The sequence below is a fragment of the Leucopleurus acutus genome, assembly GCF_964270905.1.
Source record: "Leucopleurus acutus genome assembly, chromosome: 8".
NCBI classification, from domain to species: Eukaryota; Metazoa; Chordata; class Mammalia; order Artiodactyla; family Delphinidae; genus Leucopleurus; species Leucopleurus acutus.
In genome coordinates, this window is record NC_139151.1 from 12212063 (window position 1) to 12236750 (window position 24688).

A 24688-nucleotide genomic window follows, 5' to 3' on the forward strand; every position below is an offset into this window, starting at 1 on the left:
CTTTGTGCCAGGACACAGCTGCTGAGCTCAATGAGGAACCAACCAGAGACCCATCAGGCAATAAATCCAAATGCAATGAACCCACATAAGGACCAGTCACTGTTGATCTAGCCCACTATTTCCAATCTCTTCTCTGGTTTAGCTTTGCAAAGAGAGTGCCAGCTAGAGTCCACACAATCCTCCGCTGTGCCCTCAGGGGAGGACTTCTGTGGATGGGCAGGGATGGAAAAGGTGTTTTCTACCCTCCACGTCTTTCTGGGAAGGAGACAGAGGACCCATAACCATTTCCTAACAACTGAAAATACGATGCGACTATAAAGCAACGTGAAAGCCACGTAAATTCAGAAATGTATTTTTTCCTTTTGCCTGTGACTACCCATCACCAAAACCGGGAAAAAGATCCATAAATGCTTGGATAAAACTCAACTGATAGAGATTCTGCAGCTGTGCCATCTCGTGGACAGAGAACCCCACCGGAAGGAAATCCAAGTAACCGGTTTCCAGCCAGCCAAGATCTGAGCTAGGCCACGCCTCTGCTGGCCTCTGGCTGGGAAACAGGGTTCATGAATGACAATCAGTACTCAGATGGGTGATGACACACTCAGAAGCCTTGGAGGTGTTGGCACCTCATCGGTGTTTCACTGGTATTACACATAAAGATAAAAACCCCCATGGTACAGCAACAGCATTGCTTTCGTGCTAAGGATACAAGAGCACAAGGCATTACCAAGTAGATAAAAGACACACATCCACAGGGGGAGACCTGTATGATGAAACATTCAAAAGGGGTTTGCAAGTGACTCCATCAACCTATAGGCTGGATTATCATAGTGAATAACCTGCTGACTGGAGCAGAAATGCCGGAAGCCAGCTCCCGCTCATCTGTTCCGTGGGCAGACACTGTCCCTTTATCTCAAATACACCTGCCGTGGGCTGCAGGAGGGAATGTTGAGCTGCCAGGAACGAAAACAACCCCATCTGGGGTTCTGGAACATGTTCTTTGTATTCAAAGGATGCTGTACTGTTTGATGTTACAAGAAATTGAATAACAGAGTATTTGAAAACTACTCAACGACAGGAGTATTTTCACATGGGTCGTGTCTGTAAAAATAACACAACTGACATTTTCCCGTGCAGGGCAAACGTTCCCACCCAAAGAAGCAAGAGGTGAAAGTACAGTGCCCAAAGGGAGATGCGGTAATTCAGGAGATTGGTCTCAACAGACTTGAATGAATCTGCAGCCCGAGAGGCAGGGCCAAGGACAAACCCCAACCTAGGCAGGCAAGTCACTGACCCCAAGAGTTAGGCAGGGCAGGAGTGTGTGGGCAGGTCCAAAGCCACAGTACAGAAAACGGGAGTTCTAGTTACAGAGAACCCGGGAGAGCACAGAAGGAGGATTCAGCAGAGTTCCACTACAACACAGCTAGAGACCCCTCACCCAGGATGCCACAGCCTTTTGTGGGCAAGGTGGGCAATGTGAAGAGTGGACAGCTGACAGCCTTCATCTCCAAAGATGTTCCTTTAGAAGACCAAACACTTAGCCCCACAGTGTCTTCACTAGGCGTAGTCAGAACATTGTTAGATTTCCTCTTTGGAAAACTCCCCCAGAACCAGTTTAGGAGCCAAAATTGCTATTATCTCGCTTAACGATCTACATACTTGACAATTATCAAATCCACCCCACATAATAAATATCTGCCTTCATTATAGATACTGAGAAGCACGTGCTTACTGCCGGCTCTGAAGGAGAATTCAAAGAACTCCAAAATATTTTAACCCATTACAGCATCAGTTGCATACATTAATAGCCTTGCAAAGTAAGCTGTTTTAAGGAAAAAACACTCTTTATGAAGAGTTAATTCCAGTAACGCTGTGTAAAAAACAGCCAGGTATAAAGACAAAAAAAATGCATCTGTTTATAACCAAATATCCCAAACAGACACTTTGCAAGTGAACAAAATTCTTATCCTAAACAAGAATCAATCAAAATCTAGTATTTCTCGATCACTGTTGTATCCCACGGCACTGCTAATCCAACAACAGATCACAGACGGTACAGAGCCTGATGGTTTCATTGAAGTTCAAGCTTTGAAGTCAACTAGGCCACGGTTCAAATTCTCACCACTTACTAAATGTGTGATGGAGAAAAGGTACAGAACCTGACTTCCACATTCTCATCTATAAAATGGGAATAATAATACGCATGGACTTGGGGAAGGTTAACTGAGATTATACAAGCCCATTGAGCAAGTCAGTGTGGTGCTTATGACACAGCAAAATCCCTGAGAGTAAATGCCGTTATCACTTTACACATGGCTAGTACAAAGTCCTGTGTGTGTTAGGAGGAGACAACAAAGTTGATAAAGCTCGACTGGCACCAGGGATTGCCACTACCTGTCATGAACTTGTAATACTCTCAGTGTCTGACAAAGCAGACAGGATTGAGCAAACAAGTTCAAGGCCAAGAGGCACCCACTGCACACAGGCAGTGCTGGCAGCCAGGTGCCACCGCAAATGCTTTGATTTAACCCAAACCGGCCTGAGACATGACAAACTGGCTTCACTGGCCCTGTGCCTGCGGGCAGGAGGTCCCCGGGAAGCAGGAGACAGGCCATGATTTCCCCCGTTATGTCCCAAAGAGTCACCTTCCTTTAAACTAGCCAGAGTAGCTCCGGGGTCACAGCAGTGACCGCATGGCAGCTGGGATGAAGTGACCGGCCGAGACTCGGGGTGGGAACCGGGGTTTACAGGTCCATCGGAACACAGGGTTGCAGGAGCTGAGGCTGTGTGCGCAGCCAACACATGCTGACAAGCACATGTCAAAATGCAGACCTGCTTTTCAGGACGGGGAGGTAACTGGAAGAAGTGCTGAGAATTCCCTCGGCTTGCCAGCGGGGCGGATCAGTAGGGCTGGGTGTCCTCCGTCAAAGGCCCTGAGATTACAGCCCCTGGAGCTGGAAAGCATGATTCCTTTCTCTCTCCTTATTTCATTCTTTTTTTTTTTTTAATCTTTTTCTTCTTTTGTCTTTGAGAGAGAGTGTGTGTGTGTGCGTGTGTGTGCGCGCGCGCGTGTGTGCGCGTGTGTGCACGCGTGTGTGTGTGTGTGCGCGCGTGCACGCGTGTGTGTGTGTGCGCGCGCGTGTGTGTGTGTGTGCGCGCGTGCTTTTTTTGTATTTTGTCTCTCTGTCCTATTTCAAAACAGGCACCTCCTCTAAGAAAGAATGTGACTTCTTCGTCTTGTGGCAGAACTGAACAAAAGCCCAGCTCCTAAACAAGGGAGGGGTCTTTGGGAAAGCTAATTCACATCTGAGATTTTGTTCCCTAATCTAGAAACCATGGACCATAATACCAGCCCTGCCCACCTCACGGGTCAGCTGTGAAGACGTAACAATAATGCAGACTTCCATTTCTAGGATACTTTACAGTTTTCCAAGCGTGTTTTCATGCTCTCTTCATTAGTCCCCGAAGGATAGCAATGATATCTATAACCGTATTATTTCCCCTTGTCAATTTTCTCTTAGCACAGGGCCAGCCAAAAACCACAAGACAATATCAATGTTCTAGTTCAAAACAGGAAACCTAGCAGTCTGTCAATAAAGGAGAGTCAGCAGACCCAGGATGCTACTTAATCCTGCTGAGATAAGGAGGGCTCTTCTTAAACGGACTATTCTTCTGGGGAGTACCCAGATCCCCCTCCTCTAGAATCAACAGTATGGTTGGGAGATAAACAAGGGGCAAGGGCCGTGCAGTAAGGAAGAAGGTATCCTACTGAAGAGTCTCGGACCCCAGGACCACCCAGTCAGAGCCTTGCAGCAGTCCTTGAAGCCTCAGCCCACAGTCTTCCATACACCCGTTCTCTACACCCACCAGCAACACTCCCCACCCCCATCCCTTCTTCTTTCAACAAGTATGAATTGAGCAGCTACTGAGTGCTGGTCATTGGTAAGATTACTGAGCAAAAACAAAGACAGAATCTCCTTCTTCATGGGGTTTAGAGTTTCACAGTGGGGACAAGCGAATTAAGTCATCATATAACTAGATCTCACATTGCGAGGGAAGTAGGGCTCAATGAGCAACTGGTCATCTGAGCAACCAGAGAAGACGGGACTCCTGTCGGAAGCTATGCACCCAGCACAGCATCGCTCCCTGTCAGGGTGCCAAGCGGGGATTAAGTGCACACTGGGCCTCTCCAGCTGCAACAGAAGCCACACCACCCATCAGTCAGGGGCCAAAGGCAGGAGGAGGGTGTCATTTACCCACCGAGCACCAGCGTTCCAGGCAGGCAAAAACATGCTGTCTTCCAGCTGTTTGTGTATCATTAGAAAAGAAAGTAAGATGTCATAGGAAGAAATTAAATAATGCACATGTCATGACAGGCTGCCAGATCCTGCTTGATCAGAGACTGCCCACACCCAGCCCCTTGCAAGAGATCAACTCGACGGAGATTAAGGAGGAGATGCTGCCTTACCGGTTGTTTTCCCCCGGTAGAAAATCTTCAGGTCCATGGGCCCCGTGAGCCGGTTCGCCAGAATCGCCATCTCAGACCCACTGTATTTGGAAGCTCGGAATATGCTGAGCTGTGACCAGTCGTCCCAGTAGATGTCATTCTAAAAAGAAAACCTTTGTTCGTCAGTCAGCTCTTCTGTCTTTTTTTCTGGACCCTCATTCAGACCAAGAGCTCCATCGTGCAGTGGACACCTAACATTCACTGGCTGAATGATCAGCCTGATCAAGATCTGACTTAAATGCAAGGGTCAGTGATTTTATCCAAACCTCACCAACCATCCACACTGAAGGAACTACCCCAAAGAAACTATCCGATAAGCATCCGATAAGTTTGACCACAAGTTGAACCCTTCCGTAGAAAATCTGAACAACCATTTTGTGTTCTAGAGTCGAAGCACAAGTGACAGGCCACCTCCAGGAGGCAGAGGTGGGACAGGGATCATCTCAAGACATCAGGGAATGAAGAGAGCAAACCTCACAAGAGACCAAGACACAGAGCCAGGGACTTCCCTGGGGACGCAGTGGTTAAGAATCTGCCTGCCAATGCAGGGGACAGGGGTTCGATCCCTGGTCCAGGAAGATCCCACATGCTGTGTAGCAACTAAGCCCACATGCCACAACTACTGAGCCCATGTGCTGCAACTACTGAAGCCCGCACACCTACAGCTCATGTTCCGCAACAAGAGAAGTCACCACAATGAGAAGCCCGCGCACCGCAATGACGAGTAGCCCCTGCTCACTGCAACTAGAGAAAGCCCGCGTGCAGCAACGAAGACCCAATGCAGCCAAAAAATAAAAAATTTTAAAAAAAGACACAGAGAGCTTCCCTGGTGGTGCAGTGGTTGAGAGTCTGCCTGCTGATGCAGGGGACACGGGTTCGTGCCCTCGTCCGGGAAGATCCCACATGCCGCAGAGCGGCTGGGCCCGTGAGCCATGGCCGCTGAGCCTGCGCGTCCGGAGCCTGTGCTCCGCAACGGGAGAGGCCACAACAGTGAGAGGCCCGCGTATCACAAAAAAAAAAAAAAAAAAAAAGACACAGAGCCAAAATGAGGCTACCGATACTGAAAGGCAAGCCAGGACTTTTCATGGGATGCAACCTCAAACTTTTGAAAGGTGAACAGTGAGCATCCTGGATCCCTGGCAGCTCTGTCTGGCATCCCCCCCTATGGGCAGAAAGAAACTGCCTCCAATTCAGAAATGTGCTGAGTTTCTAGGTTAGATAAGCATCTCTGCAAAAACCCGGTGACAGCAGGCTCTGCACTTCAGTCTGCTCCTCACAGACACTGACAGGTTGCCCAATGCTGGAGCAGGTGAGGTCCCACCTTAAAGACAGCAATGGCGTAGGGGTGTGGGAGGTTGTCCAGGATGACGGAGCGCTGCTGGCCACTGAAGGTGATCCGCTCGATGCAGTCCAGGTAGGCATCCGTCCAGTAGATCCACCGCTCGTCCACGGTGATGCCATTGGGCCACTTCACGTCCTCCGACACAAGACGATAGGCAGCCGAACCATCCATGTTGCTCCGGTAAATGCCAGGCCTCAGGTCCCCCCAGTCGGTCCAGAACATCACCCTGGCCAAAACCGGGGAAGAGCACACATCCCATCAGAACTGGGGAAATGGGAGCTCAAAAACTGCTCCAAAGAGACAAGCATTCAGCCAGTTAGTTCAGCACTGTTATAATCTCTAATTCTAATAGGTAAAGCCACTTAATTACTTGACCCACAAATTCTTTTATTGGAATTTATCTATGGTATCATCAAGTTATGCAAAGACAATGTACAAAGACATTCATCACAGCATTGTTCATACTAGCCAAAAATATATATATAGGTGTGTAAACACATATATATTTAGGTGCATATACATGTATACACACAAAAATGTTAACCTATAAAGTGATACATTACGGTACACACAAAAGAATATTATGATGTCCAAAGATCTACATGTGCTCACATACAACAATCTTCAAACCATATTAAATATTTTTAAAACATGCAGAATAGTAAATATCCTATAATCCTTTCTGATACGCATGTGTGTGTGTGTCTGTGTGTGTGTGTGTCTGTGTGTCTGTGTTTAAAGGGCATACACGTGTACATGGGTAAAAATAAACTCTGAATGATAACTCTTAACCAAGAAACTGTTAACAATGATTACCCCTAGGAAATGTGAGGGTGAAGAGTTAAGAGAATGGAGGAAACAAATATTTTTCATTTCATAAACTTCTACTCTCTTTTAATATTTTTAATCAAATGCGTATCTTATTTTCAGAATTTTCTTTTAAAAATCGATCTAATTCTCAATCATAAATGCTACAAAGCCTCATCCAGAATTTCCCTTTTAGCTCTGTTTCCTTAAGTTAATAATAAATTAATAAAAAGCACCTCTGCATTTCCCAAGTGCATACAAATTGCTGGTAAGAAAACACAAGCTGGGGGGCAGAGAAAAGCAGCAAGGGGTTAAATGTGTGTATCACACGTTAAACTCAAGATAAAGACTCCCTACAATATCCAACTATGTGGGCCTGACTATGTCCAGAGAGACTTTTAATACTACCTTTTGTTAGAGAAACACCCCACAGCTGTGAGACATCTGGGTGCCTTCAGAGATTCTGATGCTTGCTAATGGAAAGGGGATGGAGTTAGCTGCCCAGGATGACTAAGTCATGGTTCCAAGACTTGCAGGTCATAGATTATTTCAACCACAATCATTAGAAACAAGTTTCTGTCCAGCAGTTTGCCTTTCCATGAGAATCTGTCTGTTGCAGCATTGGACACACACAGATTTCCTTTGGGACCACACTTACCCGTCTTGGGGCACGAGGACCAGAGCCCTGGGCCGGTCAAGCACAGAGGAATTGACAATCGTGAGTCGGAAGTCGCCATCTGGATTCCCCACCTGACAAAGGAGGGGAAAAGGCCAAGATGGGTCTGAGCTCCTTAAACATTGCGAAGTTTCCTACTTGGCTCCCTCCTACAGATGGGTCCCTTTATGGCCGCCTGATTCCCCTACAGACTGATCTGGAAACCTGCCCTGACCTCCAGCCAGAATGAGTTCTTCCCTCCTCTGGCTCAGGTGACAATTCTCACACAGTCTGACAGCGGAGCCAGCGCCACCTGTGCCCCCAGTTCTGGGGGCTTGATGACCTGCACGAAGTAAGTGCTCACTGTGTGTTTACTAACTCCACCCGCCTCCGCTGCTCCAAGCTCCAAAGCCACCCATGGCTCTGCTTTGTCCACAAAACAAATTCTCAACGTCACCGCCTTGCCGTTTAAGAGCCTCCACAGACTGCTCTCTCCACATTCTCTCCTCCACACAGGCTCCTACAACTTCAGGGAGGCTGATCTTCTCATGGTTCCCCAAGCCTGACATACCTGCTCCCGTCTGCTACCACCAGATCCACCCCCAGGCCCACCGGCTCTGCTGACCCTTCTGAGCCGCCTTGATCCAGGGGCAGCCACTCTTACACCATTTCACACACCGTATTTCAGTTGTACACTGTGGACGCGTGTGGACACTGAAGCTTTAGCTGCACCCTTCTAGCAGAGCGCTGACCACACTCAATTAAAAAAAGGAGCGGAAGAGTAATAAGAAGACCACCGACGCACCGCTCAGTGTGTGCCCGGCACTGTGCATCTCTCCATCCCGTTCTCTCAACCGCCCTGTGAGGGGAACACTCCAGTGATCCCCTCCTCGATCAGGGCTCAGCTCAGATGTCCCTTCCAAGACACTCCCTCTCCCCAGTCACACAGTCACATTGCCCCATTTGATGTTCTTTGCAGCACGTGGCACCAATAGGACGGATGGACTTATTTCTTCATTATTTTGCTTGCTCCACTAAAACCTAACCTCTCTCAGCACAGGGACCTGTGTGTCTTGCCTCCTGCTGTATCATCATGACCTAAAACCATACCTGGCACGAAGTGTGCCCGGAAACAGCACTTGTCAAATGGCTGAATGGATAAAGGAATCCTCACCTTACAGATGAAGAAACTGAAGCTTAGAGGGGATGAGAAACTTGCCCGAGTCACTTAGCTACTAGAATAAAGACTGAACCCAGGGCTTCCCTGGTGGTGCAGTGGTTGAGAGTCCGCCTGCCGATGCAGGGGACGCGGGTTTGTGCCCCGGTCCGGGAAGATCCCACATGCCGCGGAGCGGCTGGGCCCGTGAGCCATGGCCGCTGAGCCTGCGCGTCCGGAGCCTGTGCTCCGCAATGGAAGAAGCCACAACAGTGAGAGGCCCGCGTACCGCAAAAAAAAAAGACTGAACCCAGGTCTGTCTCTCGAGTTTGTGGCTTTTGTCATGTAACTTCCCCCAACTCTCTGGGTCTCTCTGCTTCTACTGTGCCTTCCAGTAAACCACAAGTCATGTCTCCCCAGTGAAATCAGTATAAAGAGGTGCGGAGGCAGCGCCCCACTGCCTCAGCAGGAACATGCAGGGGTTGAGCATATGCCTAGGAGACCATGACTTCTTACCCTCCCAGTGCCCTGCGGAGCTCAGGTGCAGACAGGTGAAGTGAGGATACGAGAGCACCTACCTTACAGGGTGGCCGTGAGAAGTGAATCAAATGATTCATGCAAAGTGGTTCCAACAGGGTATCTCATCATTAATAACAATGATATTATGATAATAATCACGATATTATCTTCATTATGCTAATTGACAGCATAATACTCGAGTGTGACTGTTCTAGCATTGTAAGAACGCGACGGTATCATTATCATCATTGCTGTTACTACTCTATGCTTCTGCTAGCCCAAATGTAAGTATTCAGGTATCTTAATGAAATCTCTGTTTAACAGATTCAGGCCCCCTGTTCGCACACGGGACCTCCATTCTCTGCATTTCTCAGGGAATCTCCAGAGGAATGAGACACACTGGCTCCTGCTTCTGTGTCAAATCTGGCTCCCAGCCCAGGGGCTCCCCTGCTTGCATAATTAAGGACATACCTCAATCTTTTTGAAGCCAGAATCCACCCAGTAAAGTAACTGGCTGAGGGGTTCAAAAGCCAAGGCTTCCACTGTCTCCAGGCCAGAACTGACGATCACCTCTTGCCCTGCACTCCCGTTCAAACAGAGGCGCTGATGAGAAAGAAAGAAAGAAGAAACGGTGTGAAATGTTCAAATGACCTCCAGCCAAATCAGCCCCTTCGATGGGAAGCCACTTATTCAATTGGCTTGAAGGGGGAGGGCGGAGATGTTTTATATTCGTTAAGTGTTCCGGATGCATGAAGCTGGTTTTTGATAAAAGCATTTCTAAAATGGATTATGGCTTCCTGTTTGAAGCAGAATAACTAAACAGAACTGAATCTTTTATATCACCTTGTATTATCATCATGAACACCGGTCACTGAGCTGTGCTGTATCACAATAATGAGGTGGAGATGACCAAAATGCATAAGTCTGTCTGCTTTTAAAATAAACGAAACCAGACTGCTGTTCTTTTTTAAATCCTGTGTCTGCTTTTTATAAAAAGTCTTTCCTCCCTCAGGAGGCTCCTAGCCATCAGGTGCTATCGCTGGGACAGTAACGGGCAGTAGTCACTGCCACCCCCCCACCAAACCCTTCGGATACCCGGGCCCTGTAAAATTTCTGTTGGGTTGGAAGTCCAGATAAAACTTGCTGGAATTGCTTTTCTAAAAGGATCAAATAAGCAATGAATAAATATCAAATAGCTCTCCTTTAAAATGCATGGGTCTGAGTGTATGGCCATCTATCTGGCCTGCATGGTGACCTTCACAGCTTACTTCCTGGTTCTTGACCGTGCTCAGAATAGCTGAAATGGATAATTACGTGAACTATGGAGAAGTCAAGTGTTACTATATCACGGCTCGGAAAGAAGGACGCTAACGAGGCAGTGCGTACGATAGGGAGGGACTCATAGTGCTACACACCGAATCCTAAACGCTGTCCAGCAGGTAAAGGGAGACCTCGCTTATAAGCAATACCACAGACTGGCGGCTCCCTCTGTCCTTCCTACAAGGACAGAGGTAGGTAGGGAAAGAACATACTAAAACAGAAAACTGAAAAGTGTCCTCCGTTGGCCCTGAGAGGAGTTACAACTTAAAAACCTCCAATACCCATCTCCTCGGGCCACTCTGCAAGAAGCTTACCAGGACTGGGCAGTCACGAGGCACAGCCCCCGCGAGCAGACCCAGAGTGGACGCACCTGGATGATGTCCAAGGCCAGGTCGGACCAATACAAGCAGTTGCGGTCATAGTCGAAGTCCAGGGCCACCGCTGCCCGCAGCCCGGTGAGAGGCAACTGCTCGGTGGCTCCGGAGGTCAAGTCGTAGCGGTGGATGGACTTGCGCATGGCGTACAGGATGAACTCGTTCTCCTCTGCACAGACACACAAAGACGACAGGGGGCTGGACCTGGGGATGCTGAACGGGTCCTCGCACGTCTGACCCTCTTGTTTCTCACCCATAAACCTCAGAGCCACTGCACATGGCGTGGGTCAAGTGAGACCGTAGGAATCCAGACTTAGAAGGTGGGTGAAGGAATCACATTTCTGCCTTGGGCAAGTTTCTTAAACTCCCGTGAATCTCTGTTTCCTCTGCAAAGTGTCTACTTGCTACATTTTTAAAAAATCTAGATTCTCTCCGGTAGTCATGCTCCAATAGCTATTCTTCAGAGCTCGGCCCAAAAGTTTTGGTCACACTCGACAAAATAATTACACCAATCAGCACGTTCCTCCTTGTCACAGGACTGCATCACGTGGCATCGTAATCTTGTTGACTAAAGACCCCAAGTCGCTGAAGACTTACAGCTAAGTTTCCTAATCTATTTACTCACCCATTCAATATTGTTCACAATGACACAGAGCAATTGTATCACCCTACTATATTTTCAAAGCAATAATACATCCTTGGCCACCTACAAAACGTTTTACAACACAATCATCACAAAGATTCTATTTCTACTTAAATACTTACACAACATACATACTATGTACCAGGCATTGTCTGATCCCAGTAACAACTGTATAAAGGAAGAACTACTATTAACTTCATTTTACAAATAAGAAAACTGAGAGCAAAGAGGTTAAGTAACCCACTCAAGGTCACACAACTAGTAAGGGGCAGAACCAAGACTTGAACTCGGAGGGTCTGGATCCAGAGTCTATGTTTTAACACCCAATGGTGTAACACCAATGGTGCCATTTTTCAAGACATAGAAATAGAAGCCCAGGGTGCTTACGAGACTGACTTAACGTCAGACAACTAGGAACGGGAAGAGCTGGTGCTCTGTCTCTTCCACTTAGGGAACAGCCTGGAAAACATCCAGATTGTTCCAAGGGAATGGAGATGAGCAACACACCTGCATCCCTACCTGAGGCATCCGTTGTGACAATATGTTACATCTGGGACCAAGTTGCAAATCTGGATCCCTCTGCTGCATGCCTGCACGGTGACTGTGGTTGTTTGCTCTCTCTCATCCCATTCATTCAACGAGTTAACATGTCCTAGCCACCTCTGCTTTATAAAGGCTTCAATACAGATAATGCACCCCCAAAATGTAAATCTACCTACTATTTTTTACCAAAGGTAAATTTGCCTTCTTTTCCTTCAGTATTACTTCACTTCAAAAGTATCTAAGCCACCACCACATGATAACAAACCCCTCCCTTTGGTTTGCAAGAAAACCTTCCCACTGTAATTCCCAGGGGACGGAATAGTCAAGATGAAAAGTGCCGAGCTTGTAAATGACATTGGAATCAAGGATTCTCATGGCAGCTGCCACGTGGAGATGCGGAGACACATTCACAGCAGCAAGCCCTTCACCCCACATCTCTCTACCATCTAGAAACCTCATTCTGTTGCTTTGGGTTTTTTTTTTTTCCTTCTAACCAACTAGTGCCTTTTGAGTAGAGTCTGAGTCCTGAAACACCTGCCTTAGGATTGGGTGTAGAGGAACAGACAGAATTTTGTGTGCAATTCTTAACTTAAAAAAGAACTAGAATTCTCGGTAAATCCCAGCCATACATGAGCCCAGCCTAGAGATGTGCATTATTACCCTAATCTCAAAGGAAGAAAAATTACTTCACTTTTAAAAATCCTTCCAGACGACCAGATTACCTCATCTTTGCAAACATATGACGGTTCCACATTAGTCCTATAAAACCATCTTTTCCTTTCTTGGTACATCCCTGCCTTCTATTCCATGCTTTACAAAAAAAAAAAAACACATTTAGGAGGTGGCCTAGACTACAAATGAGACTTTTCCACTTCCTTCCCTATTCTATCTTCTCCTATCAGAAGAGAAAATAGCTTTCCTACCAGTTTAGACAGTTTTAAACAAACTGTTTTGCCCCTCGCTGAATTACCTTCAGAAATATTTATTACCAAAGTACCTACTCCAGCCCCTTAAGAGCGATCACTCAAACCCTGCTCACCCAAGCCCTCATCAATAACAGCTCTCGTGAGGGGACTGTTTGAATATTATCTGCTCATTTGTGGGAATCTGCGGAAGCCATGTTGTTTTGAAGTCTCCACAGTGAGGGATGTTAATTACTCAGTAATGATGGAAGATTAAATTAAGGGACTAATGAGCTTAGCATGTAAAACACCAGGGCAAACTGGCGAGCAGTGAGCGAAGGAGAGGGCTGCTCTTCCCTGCCCACGGAGGGCGAGGCTGTTCACTCAGGCTTCCTTTGGCGCTGATGTCTGTTCCATCAGACGCCACCACCACCAGTGGAGCCAGCTCCAGTCACGCACCTTCCCCGAGAGGCGTGAGCAGGAGGGAGGGCTCAGAGGGAAGAGAAGCCCTACATGAAAAAGACTAGAAACGGAGCAAAGAAAGGAAAGATGCTAAGAGATTAGCTCTTCGTTAAGGTATCATCATTTCACGTCTATATTACAAATACCTCCACATCTGCTATCACCACCAAATCAACTTGAAATGTTTGGAACACATTATACCTTTATAGCATGTGCACTTGCTGCAAAAGTTTCCCCCAATGAGCACGCACGTGATCACCTCAAAGAATGGGAATGACGCTCACGTGCCACTTGAGTGATGGCCAAGCAAGAGCATGAGGCTTAGAGTCTGAATTCTAGCTCTGTCACTCACCAGACGTGTGACCTCAAATAAATTGTTTAACTCTCTCCTCTGAACACACTTCCTCATATTAAAAAAAAAAAAAAATGGAGATAATAATAATATCTGCTTCACTGGGTAGTTTTAAGGACTAAACTGATAACGCATGGAAAAGTACATTAAAATGTGTAAAATTCCATTAAGATATTAGTCATAATTATTGTTATAAAAATTAAGATAGATCACTTAGCTATTTCCCAGAAAGCCATGAGTCTCCTTCTGTGACAAACAAACGGATCACGGAACACACAGAAGGCCTAAGGGTGCCCTCGGCCCCCCACGCCTAGAATACAACAGATGCCAAATAAATATTTTTCAATGAACGAAAGGGATTTCCCTCCGAAAATGTCTTCCATTCCTATAAAAACATAAGGTTATAAATAAATGTTGTTTGGATACCATGCTTAGGGGGAAAGGGGAGCTCTGAGATACCCATCCTTTCTCTCCAGGAAGTTTGAAGAGCCAGGTGAGATCACGGGAATGCTTCAACAATGTCTCGACAAGACAAAGGGAAGAAACCACGTCTCACCTGCCAAAGGACACGGCACCAGCTCTCCTTCCAGGCGTACTTCAACATCTCCTCCACTGCAGGTGTCCCCAGAAATCTTCCGATAGCTGTCACCCCCCACCAAGAGTAAGAGGTCAGAAACATCAAAGAATAGTCATAAAGGAACATCTACCCATCCATGGACAATACAGCTTATCTATTCATCTTCCTATACAGCAAGAAGAAGGAATTGAATCATTCTGAATTGCTTCTGCCTGTAAATAAATGAGGCAGCACAGACAATTTGGAGCACTGTCCCAGGCGAGAGTTTCACATATACCGTTGACCCTTGAACAGCTCCAGGGTTAGGGGCACTGACCAACCCCCCACCACTATAGGTAAAAATCCACGTAGTACTGCTACCTCCACCTCAAAATCAAAGGAATTCATAAATGACTCACCCAAAGGCAGGAACTCAAATAGTCTGAGTAGAATCAGGATTAGAACCCTAGTTCTTTCGATTCTACATACTGTGATCTCTCATCGAACACAAACTTTCCCCCACCTTAACTTAAAAGTACAATGAAAATACAGGTATTATATTTACTGAAGAAACTCCACATGTAAGTGGACCTTATATGCATTTCAAATGTGTATTGTTCAAGCGTCAACTGTATCTCTTCAACACAGTGCTCTGAAGACGTGCACTGGCTGAAGTTTATGACTTAAGAAACAACTGGAGTTGCAGAGACGCTTACAGACTTGCCTTTTTTTCCACAGGGGGCTAGGATGGGGAGACGAGTTTGCAAACATCACAGTTTTAAATATTCCCCAAGCTACCTGAAACCTGCTACCTTGGAATTCTGGCATTTAGAGTATGAAAGGAACCCAGGTGGTCCTCTGCGCTCTCCATACCAAGTGCAGACCCGCCGTGTCCCAGACATGGCAACCTCTGTGAGACGTACCCTCTGGTTCTCCTGTAAGCAGAACCCACAGGACAAGGCACGGGAGGGGAGTGTGACTTCCCAGAAAACTCAGGATCCGGAACACAAACCTCTAATAACAAATCTTCACTCATCTTGAAGCCAAAGTCACTGAAAAGGCAATTGGGGCTCGGTAAGGCCGCTGGTTGACACACTTCAGGTATTTGGGGACCCTCCCTTGTGACGTCCACCCTACTGCCCACCACCTGTATTGTAAGTTACTCAACATGTCCCTTTAACGAATACTCACTATTTTACACTAATGCATTTTCAAAAGAAACTTTATAACAGAGCCGTAATTGGAAAACCATTATCATATGCCATAAATAGACAGAAACGAGACAGATCATGATGCCAAAGACAAAATAATACTGACTTTTTTTTAGCTGGACCCAGTTCCCTGTCCAGAGACTCTGGGCCTGCCCTCTCTTTGTTAAAAGCAATTGGCAAATGTGAAGAATTACTAGCACCCAGTGAGACTTTCTCCTTGACATGACTGGAAGGATTAAAAGAGAAATTTAAAGGAACCGTCTTTTTTCTAAACTAAGGATTCAATGTTATTTAAGAGCATGTCCACCTTCTCCCTAAAATCACCGTGGGGGTCTCCTCGTGCACTTCGGGACCCAGACCTTCTGCAATTTGGGGACCACATCTCTTCCACACTGGCCAGCTAGCCAGGCAGAGCCCTGGGGTAGGAAGCAGGGGTCCCAGGTCTAGTCTTGGCCCTGCCCTTGTCTGCGTGAGTGGACGGCTCTAAAACAAGGCAGCTGTACTTGCCAAGGTCTGGCCCAAACCATAAACTCGTAATCCAACGGGACTTCCCATGTCGATGTGCTTTACCCAAAAGCCTTCATTTACTCTATCAAGTATAACACCTACTGCAGGAAAAGTATTAACAGGTACAGGGCAAAGTGGTTCGTGTACATATTACATGACAGTCCACATTTAGCACCCTGTAGAGCATTTTTCAGAAGGGAGCAGTTTTATTACTGTACCAAACACGTTCCATTCATTAAATCCGGTAAATTTCTACGGAATGGCTGCTTTAAACCTTTTGGGGGACTAAGCAGAGCATTAATTACTCCAATGGCAAAGTACTCTGCTTGGGCAGTTTTTTCAAACTATGGGTCATGACCTAGTGGGCTGTGAAAGCATATTGGAGGGTCCAGACCTGCTTCCTCCCCCCCTCACAAAGAAATTGCAAAATTCATCGCACTTGAAAGTGAATCTTACCTCATAAAACTCCTGTTTACATAGATGTGTGTACGTGTCTACATACACAAATATGTGTAGGTACAGGATCACACTATAAAATACATTGCTTACTAGGAGTTGCAGTCAAGAGTTTGAAAACCACTCTTATTGGCAACCTGGGGGAATATAAAGATGTAAAAGAAACTACTCCTGAAATCAGGGAACATACAGGCTAGCAACTGTGCTTCCCAGGGAGGCCCGGAAGGACTGTTGGAAGTAAGTACAGCTGTCCCTCAGGAGCAGGACCAATGGACAGACACTGGGAGCTCGCCGATTCTCACTTCCTCTCTTCATGTCCATGTCCAGACCCTGCCCTCCCCACTGCCACAGGTCAGTGCCACCAAACCTTTCCAAGAGCCATGCAGTCAGGCTGGTTCCTTTCTAGAAGCTACAGCAAACAGGGGAACTACAGGATGCCCTGAAACACACCCTCACCGTTTGCATGGTCATCACCCCACAATCCCATCTGGCCCAAAGCCCAAAGCCCAGAGCCCAAGAGGGATGGGGCAGGCTGTTTCCTGGTCTCAGCCTCCAGTGGCTTTTAGCTGAGTGGGTGTGGTGGACCCACGGGGGCCAGGCACCTGGCCTTTGCTTTTGGTTGTTGCTATTGCTGTTTTGGGGGGATTTTAGAGAAAAACAATGATGATTTTAGAGAAAAAGCATAATAGTGTTCATCAAAAAAAAAATCAAGATTTGTCAGATTTTCTCACATATTCTTCATTTTGTCTTATTTTCAAGTATTTAATGGAGATAAAAGAGGGAGGAGAGAGGGCTCGTAATCTTTTCCATGATCAGGGTCCCCAAAGTCTCAATCCAGTCAGCAGGGATACCTCAGACCAGCAAAATCCCTCCGATTGGCATTACCATTTAGGGTTCTCTAAGGGAGGGCAGAAGGCAGCAGAGGGGCACTGAGCGGACATCACTGGGAACATTGAACAGCTCTGTGCTTCTGCCATGAAAGCGTCTACGTTGTTATCTTAGGACCACACGGCTTTCGGAGAGGATGCTCGTCTTTAGCTGTCTAAAGCCCTGCTGCTCTGAGGGGAGCTCTGCAGAGAAGCAGCCTCGGGGTCACCTGGAGCCTGGGCGACGGCAGGGCCCCAGGACAACCAAGTCAGGACTTGCATTTTAATGAGATCCAAGATGATTGACATGCACCTTCAAGTTTCCGAAGCACTGGTCTAGGACCGCAACTGCCTGAATCTCGTTGGCTGTTTTGTAAATAAAGCTTTATCGGGTCACGGCCACGCCCATTCATCTAGGAGGCAATCTCGATACATAGGCAGAGCTGAGTAGCTGCAACGGAGACCACATGGCCTGCGAAGCCTAAAACGTTTACTCTGTGGCCCTGTTCCCACCTCTGGACTAGAACACATCCAAGGTTTCCGGCTTTAGTCAAGATAAGTGTGGCTTCCCAAAGCAACCTTTGGTTTCTTTATGCTTCGGCAACCACTGAAAAATGAGTTATGTGCTTATGATCAGTACCTGCGCTCTACCGAGAGCGCTGCAAACCTGGAATGATTTCATGCTGGATCACAGACTTGGGGGATCGTCTACGGGCTCTGAGACCCTATGTCTCTACTGCTAGCATCATCTTCCTAAAGCTAAGCTCTGTTCTGGTCATCAACTCTCCTCAAAAGCCTCCAAAGACATCCTCCTGCTTACAGAATACGGTCCACGCCCAAGTCTCCACCCCACCGTAGTCTCTCTCTTTTCAGCCTCATCTCCACTCACTGACCCCCAGTCATACACCCCACAAGACATCCAAACTAAACCACCAACTACACTTTCCTGTTTCCACACCTTCACGCTGCCGCTGTGTCTTCCCAGAACGCTCCAGTCATGTATCCAGATGCTTCCTCCTTAAAGCCCATCTCAAACAGTGTTGCCTCCAGAGATTTCCTGATTCCCCAGCAGCAAATCCCAGTCTCCTCCTTCCTATCAATAATCCCAGTAAAAGCACCCGTTCCTCCGCCAAGGTACCTGCATCTTCCCGTCTCCTGTTACAATGATTTGTGTGCACGTCATTTCTTCCACGATGTCAAGCAGTGCCTTGGATATTTTACTCAAGGACCCATGAATATACAAATATATATATATATATATAAAAAACACTAACCCCCCCCCTCGTTTCAGATAAAGAAACAAATTCCCTCTAGAATAGGACTCCTAACAAAAAAGGAGTTGTCTACAATCGAACCTTCAGCATGTGCCTTTCTTGGGCTGCCCTCGTAGAAACAAATCCCAGAGTGACCTATTCCTGCATAAACCACTGCAACTTGCCTGGGTGTCACACCTCCACCACATCACATGGCTGTAACAACTAAATGGAATAACTTGCATAAACAGTGCCTAGCACGGTTCCGGGCTCCTAAGAGATGCTTAATAAATATTTGTTTCCTATGATTCCCTCCCTTTCTTCAGGGGAAGGGACCACGTCCTAGTCTGTTTCCCACACCGGTGAGTGACCAGAATAGAACTCAGTCCCTGGCATGGATGTAGAACGCACCATTCATAGTCCTGTCGGGTACAGGAGCAGTTGGACAGGACCACCGGCCGGTCGAAGTCTTCTCCGTTAAAACACGTGGCGTGGGGGATCCTGCGTTTGAAAACAGTCTTGTGCCCTAGCAGACACTCGCTGCCCCGCTCATCAGACGGGGACCACAGCTTGTAGTCGTTCTCTGTGCAGGGAACCCCTAAGGAGGAGGAAATACAACATTACAGGCAGACCCACGCAGGGTTTCCTGTCCTGCCCGCCCCGCAGCCCAGCCACCCACTTCCCGTACCTCCCGTTACTGCCCAGCAGGTGTGCAGGCCCCCGGAGCCAGCCCGCCCCTCTAATCAGCCGGCTCTGAGGCCGGGCAGCAGCCCCTTGGTGTCCCCTGAAACACGGACGTGCATCTGAGAAAGATGGGAAGAAGCAGGCTTCTTTGGTGCTCACTGTCTACACTTCGGAAAGATTTCAGCAGATTCGGCAGTTTCCTTAGAAACAGGTGCCCAGAGGCGTTTATCTCCAGGGAGTTAGGTAGAGGCTGAATCCCTGAGAGATGGTATCACTCAGGAGTACTGTCCCCTGCCTGCTTCCCGAGGCAGCGTGGACGCATCTGGTAGTATGGCCCACGAGCAAGAGAATTCGCCGTCACTGCTCGGAAGGTATGGGATCTTCATGAGAGGAGGCTGAGAACTGGTCAGACACCCTGGACCGTCATTCCATCTACCCACATCCACTCGAAATTTAAGTAGAGTGGTTTCTACAGGAATGCCAAAGTACACCAATGTCTATACTGGTAGTTGACGTCTTTTTCATATGTGTGTCTTTGGTCAGATTAAATGCTGCCTGAAACTGATGAACTACTGTCAACTCAACACCATTCCAATCAGCAAGCATTTATTAAACCCTTACTGACAATAAGGTTATCAGGCCGTCCAGTGGGTAGAATATGACTATGCCCAGGGCAGGTTCTTGTGTCTACAGACCTATGATCTAGTTGATGGGAGAGGACACACCCAGAGGGACAGACACAAATTTGTAATTCAAGGTGTGATGAGTACACGTACGCTAGGGACACAGAGAAGAGGGGAGAGATCTCTTGGTTGGGATTAGCAGTCAAGTGCATTGGATCCTGATCCGTGAGAAGGATTTCAACGAGTGGAAACTGAACCCAAGGGGCATTCCAGGCAGCTGGAATAATGTCAGCCGAAGCAGAGAAGTTGCCGAGGGCAGGGTTACACGGGGGTGAGGAAGGAAGAAGTATGATAAAGAAGTTCACTCTCCCTGCTCGCTTATTTACAGGTCCTGGGTCTGGGCTAGCAGATGGTGATGAGACCCCAGACAGCTCTGAGAGGACCCTGCATCACTAGTAGTAGTTACCCACTGAATTTGCCAAACTGGAACTGCTAATTTGGAAGTATGTTTTCCAAGCATTCATTCATTCACATGTTCAGCACACATATACGTAAACCTGCCCTGTGCCCGTGACCGCACAGGAAATGAGGATACAAAAGACAACATGTGGCCCTATTAACAACTGCCCGAGCACCTGCCTCTGAATCTCTCATTCACTTACTGCATATGTGCCCGTCTTCTTCAATGGATCACAAACTCTTCCCATGGCACGGTATCTAAGCTGATGCTTTGCTCAATAGGTATTTCTGTGCAAAGGGCCGAGGAGGCAGCAGCTTACCCAAGGCAGCCGTGGCATTGACCTGGAGGATCAGCCAGCTGTGGATGTTCTCTTTGTTGGAGCCAAAGATGGTGAAGACAGTGCTCTTCTCGCCGGGCTCAGTGAGGAGTCCGTACACAAACACCGGCTTCTCGGAGAAGATGAATGTTTTCCAGGTCTCCCCTTCGTTGGTACTGTACCTGCCCAAATGCAAGTAAAAGGATCCTTGCGGTTAAAGTCTCCGGGGCAAGAGCTTGGTTTCCAGATAACATTCATCTGTAAGAGGAACCAGGGCTCCTTGGAGGAGTGGCTGATACTGGGCTGAAGCCGGGCAAGTTTAAGGTTGTGCCAGAAAGGGGGGAAGTGCTCACAGACGGATGCCGATGACCCGAAAGGACATGGGAGCCACCTTGATGGGGCTCCAACTGGCCAGTCTGGGAAAATATGAACTTAACAAAGAGAAATGATGGTAACAGATAATACACTGAATGAAAGGAGGCCATGGGTCTCTAAATGATACCAAACAGGAAGAGAAAGGGAGGAGGGAATTTTTTTTTTATTATACTACAGTGCTACCTAATAAATGTTGAAAACAATGACAGAATGAGAAAAGTGACTGTACTATAACCCCCCTCTGTAACAACCGAGTCAGACAAGAGGACCAGAGTGTTCACACGGTCTAAAGATATCAACTCACACTCACTGCAAAAGGGGAAATGTAATTTACAGCTGACAATATGAGGTACAACCCTCAACAAACTTAGCATCACTCACAGTGGTTCAACCTGACATCGTGTACCTCCCGGATAAAGCACTGAGGATACCGCATCATCTAGGCACTACTATTCCATGCGACTGGACAAATTCAGAATGTGGAACTTTCTACATGACAACTGGTCTGGATTCTTCAAAACATCAAGGCCATGAAAAACCAACCAACCAACCAACAAGAGGCAGAGGGCTTGTTATAGATTGAAAGAGACTAAAGAGGTATAATAACCAAATGGCGATATGTAAACATGGACTGAATCCTGGATCAGAAAAAAAACAGCAGCTACAAATAGTAAAGGACAACTGAGAAAATATAATAGTCTATAAGTAATACTGAGTTCATGATCATTTTCTTGGGTGTGATAATGGCATTCTGATTGTGCAGGAAAATACGCTGACTTCCTGGAGATATGTGTATGTTTAAGTATTTAGCTAGAAAGGGGCCCAAGAGCTGCAACTTTCTTTCAAATGATTCCCCAAAAAAAAGGGTGGCTGCACAGATGAATGGCTGGACGGATGGATGGATAGAAAGATGACAGACAGGATAGATGGCAAAAGCAGAGCAAACGGACAAAATGTTAACAATTGGTGATTAAGGGAGCTGTAGGGGAAGGTCACATGAGTAATTTTTATACAATTTTTCCAACTTTTCCCATAGTCTTAAAAATTAAAAAGTTGGAGGAAAGTGTGTCCTGAGAAAAGTCTCCAAGACAGACTACATCAGAACGAGAGAGCAAGCCCTTGAGAAAAAAAAAAAAGCAGCACTGAAGTAACTGTATTGATTTCAAATTAGCTTTTGTATTGAAGAGGAGGAGGAGAGGAAAGTGTGCCTGGTATTTGCTTCATCACCCAGTAAGCTGGTGAGATGCTCACCATGAGAAACCACTCAATTAAGAGGGGGTTCATGAGGGTCACAGAGCTACTGGGTCTCTCAAATCCAAATTATATACAAAACTTTTCTTTCACTTTTCCCATGTTTTTGAGATATTAGTTTTACTCACTCAGGATCTTAATACTTGATGTAGTTCTTTTTACAACATCATTCAATCCAAACACTTCCTCTTGTCTTGAGATTACTAAAATTGGTACTTCTGCAAGAAGTGCCATGGGTTAAACCTAGTGGTGGGGCTACAGGGCAATGGGGACTAAACAATCTCCTCCACAGATCTTCCTAAGAGGAGAAATTCTCTCCTGGCTGATATGCTTTTGGTTTAAGCTATCTCTGAAGCAGGTACGGGGATAAGGTAACTCATTCAATCTCTTTCTTGTAGCAGGGTGATGAGCGAATGGCTTAGTGCCATCTTTAAAGCAAACTGAACCAGCAGAGTCAGCCTATTAACCAGACATGATGGGAGCTATCCGTGTGATAAGGCCGGAAGTCTGCCTATTTGCACATTGCCTAGGTAATTCTGCTTAACAGCCCCTCGAACGTGAGATAACCTCAGGAAATGAATCATCCCATTTCTTGAGAAGTTCCCAGCAGACTCTGACCATAACATATTAATGAGACTAAAAAGCAGGTGCATGGCCGAGTACAGCCCTGAACCTAAGAATAAACTGTGCATTTAAAAAACAGTGCTTTTTCAAAACTTTGGAGACACGGTAGTCACATTATCAACTGCAAAAGTTAAGGGAACATCTGTTCTGGACCAAATTCTGACCTCCAGAGGAGAACTTGTGCTGGTGAAGTGAAAGTGACAAGAACCTTGCAAGAAAACAAACCAAGCCATCTTTATACGCCTAACAGTCGTGAAAGAGGACGTAGGGCCCCAGCCCTTAGGAACGGAGAATTTAAAACATTCAGACAGAAGTATAGACCTAATCTCATGGCCAAAGCTCTCAAGAAGATGGGACTATAATACAATAGTAACATAATATAACCAAAGATACACTAAATAAGTGAAGCAGTGGTAGACACTCAATTTAAAACACACATGTGTGGCTGGAGAGAAAGGTCCTTGATGAGCTCAGACTTTTAAAAAAAAACATATTCAAGATGAGAAAAGACTCATATTAACCAAGGGCAAAAACTTAAAGAGCAGTAGCAATCTGCTAATTAATCCTAGCTGTCATTCTTACAGCTAGTAATCTGTAGAAACAGTGGCCAAACAACGCAAACTCAAAATAAGTCAAGGATTATGCTTCAAATGACCAAAATAATTGGGAGGTTAGTGAGCAGTGAGACGTGGGTTGGTTACCCAGCAAGTCCTATAAAGAATTAGAAATGGAGGGCTTCCCTGGTGGCGCAGTGGTTGAGAATCTGCCTGCCAATGCAGGAGACACGGGTTCGTGTGACCATCCATCACAGATGACAGAGAGAAAATTCCTGCAACGGGCAGTGGAAGACAGAACCAGAGGATGTAATATGTCCAGATCCCTGCTGGGGATCTCCCCGTGGACATACCACAGCCACTTCAGTTCACCTTGTCCACATCTGCACTCATCCTATGGCCCTTCAGGCCAATACCTTTTCCTCTGCTTTTCTATGAGGGATATGATCATCTTGCCCTGTCACCCCGCCCCCCATCCCCCCTGACACCGTCTAGTCAAAAAGCAGGTCCTGAACACATAGTCCTCAAAATGCTTGGTCCCCACCTAAGCAGCCTCTCTCACCTCCAGTCTTGGTCCTTTTAAATTCATGCTCCTCAACTTGCCAGAGCCATCTTTCTACACTAGCCAGGTCATTCCCCTATTTTTAAACCCTCAGAGGGACTCTATCATTTCAAAAGCAAAGTCTAATGTCTCTGGTGCGGCGTGTAAGGTCCTCAGGGGACCTGGCCCCTGACCACAGAGCTACTGCAAGCCTCATTCCTCACACACACCCCGAGATGTACATTCTGTCAATACTAAAGAGCTGCACCTTGCACTCTGATTCATGCTGGTCTCTGCTCAAGCTCTTTCTAAACCTGGGGTGGCAACCCAACATTGGGGTGGCAACCCAACATTGCTTTTTACCCTTGAAGTCTCAGCTCAAGTTTCCTCTCCTCCCAGAAGCCTTCTCCTGTCTCCCAGATAGCATTACTGGCCCTCCTGTGGCCGCCCTGCACCCTGTGCTCACCTCTATCTTATACCTGTAACGGAGCAGGACCCTACGGAACAGACCCCTCCCCTAGGTCCTCTGCTATAGCTCCTCTCTGACATACCTAGATAACAATATATGATGCACATTTCCTGTGCTGTTTTACAGATGCTAAAACCACCACCAAATGGAAGATGTTAACTACTTGATGACCATGAGCACGTAGCCTACTGGAGCCTAAGGACTGATCATGTTAACCCCTGTGGCACCATCCTGTTACCTCATCATCAGCCAATCAGAGAACTGTGCAGGGCTCATCACATACCCTGCGACGCCCCTCCCTCACCTGGCCTTTAAAAATGCTTTGCTGGGCTTCCCTGGTGGTGCAGTGGTTGAGAGTCC

General features: G+C 46.8%; 1 protein-coding gene across 2 annotated transcripts in view; it reads right to left on the minus strand.

Annotated features, from left to right (window-relative positions):
* SORL1 (sortilin related receptor 1) overlaps nt 1-24688 on the minus strand; it is a 156813-nt gene that overhangs the window by 58684 nt on the left and 73441 nt on the right. For both annotated transcript variants that reach the window (XM_082845306.1, XM_082845307.1), the window contains 9 exons: nt 20518-20696; nt 18843-19029; nt 15062-15190; nt 14139-14224; nt 10677-10849; nt 9458-9589; nt 7315-7406; nt 5829-6075; nt 4469-4607 (listed from right to left, as the gene is read on the minus strand). In XM_082845306.1, the coding sequence (XP_082701432.1) occupies nt 4469-4607; nt 5829-6075; nt 7315-7406; nt 9458-9589; nt 10677-10849; nt 14139-14224; nt 15062-15190; nt 18843-19029; nt 20518-20696 (1364 nt within the window). The remainder of the gene's footprint in view (nt 1-4468; nt 4608-5828; nt 6076-7314; nt 7407-9457; nt 9590-10676; nt 10850-14138; nt 14225-15061; nt 15191-18842; nt 19030-20517; nt 20697-24688) is intronic.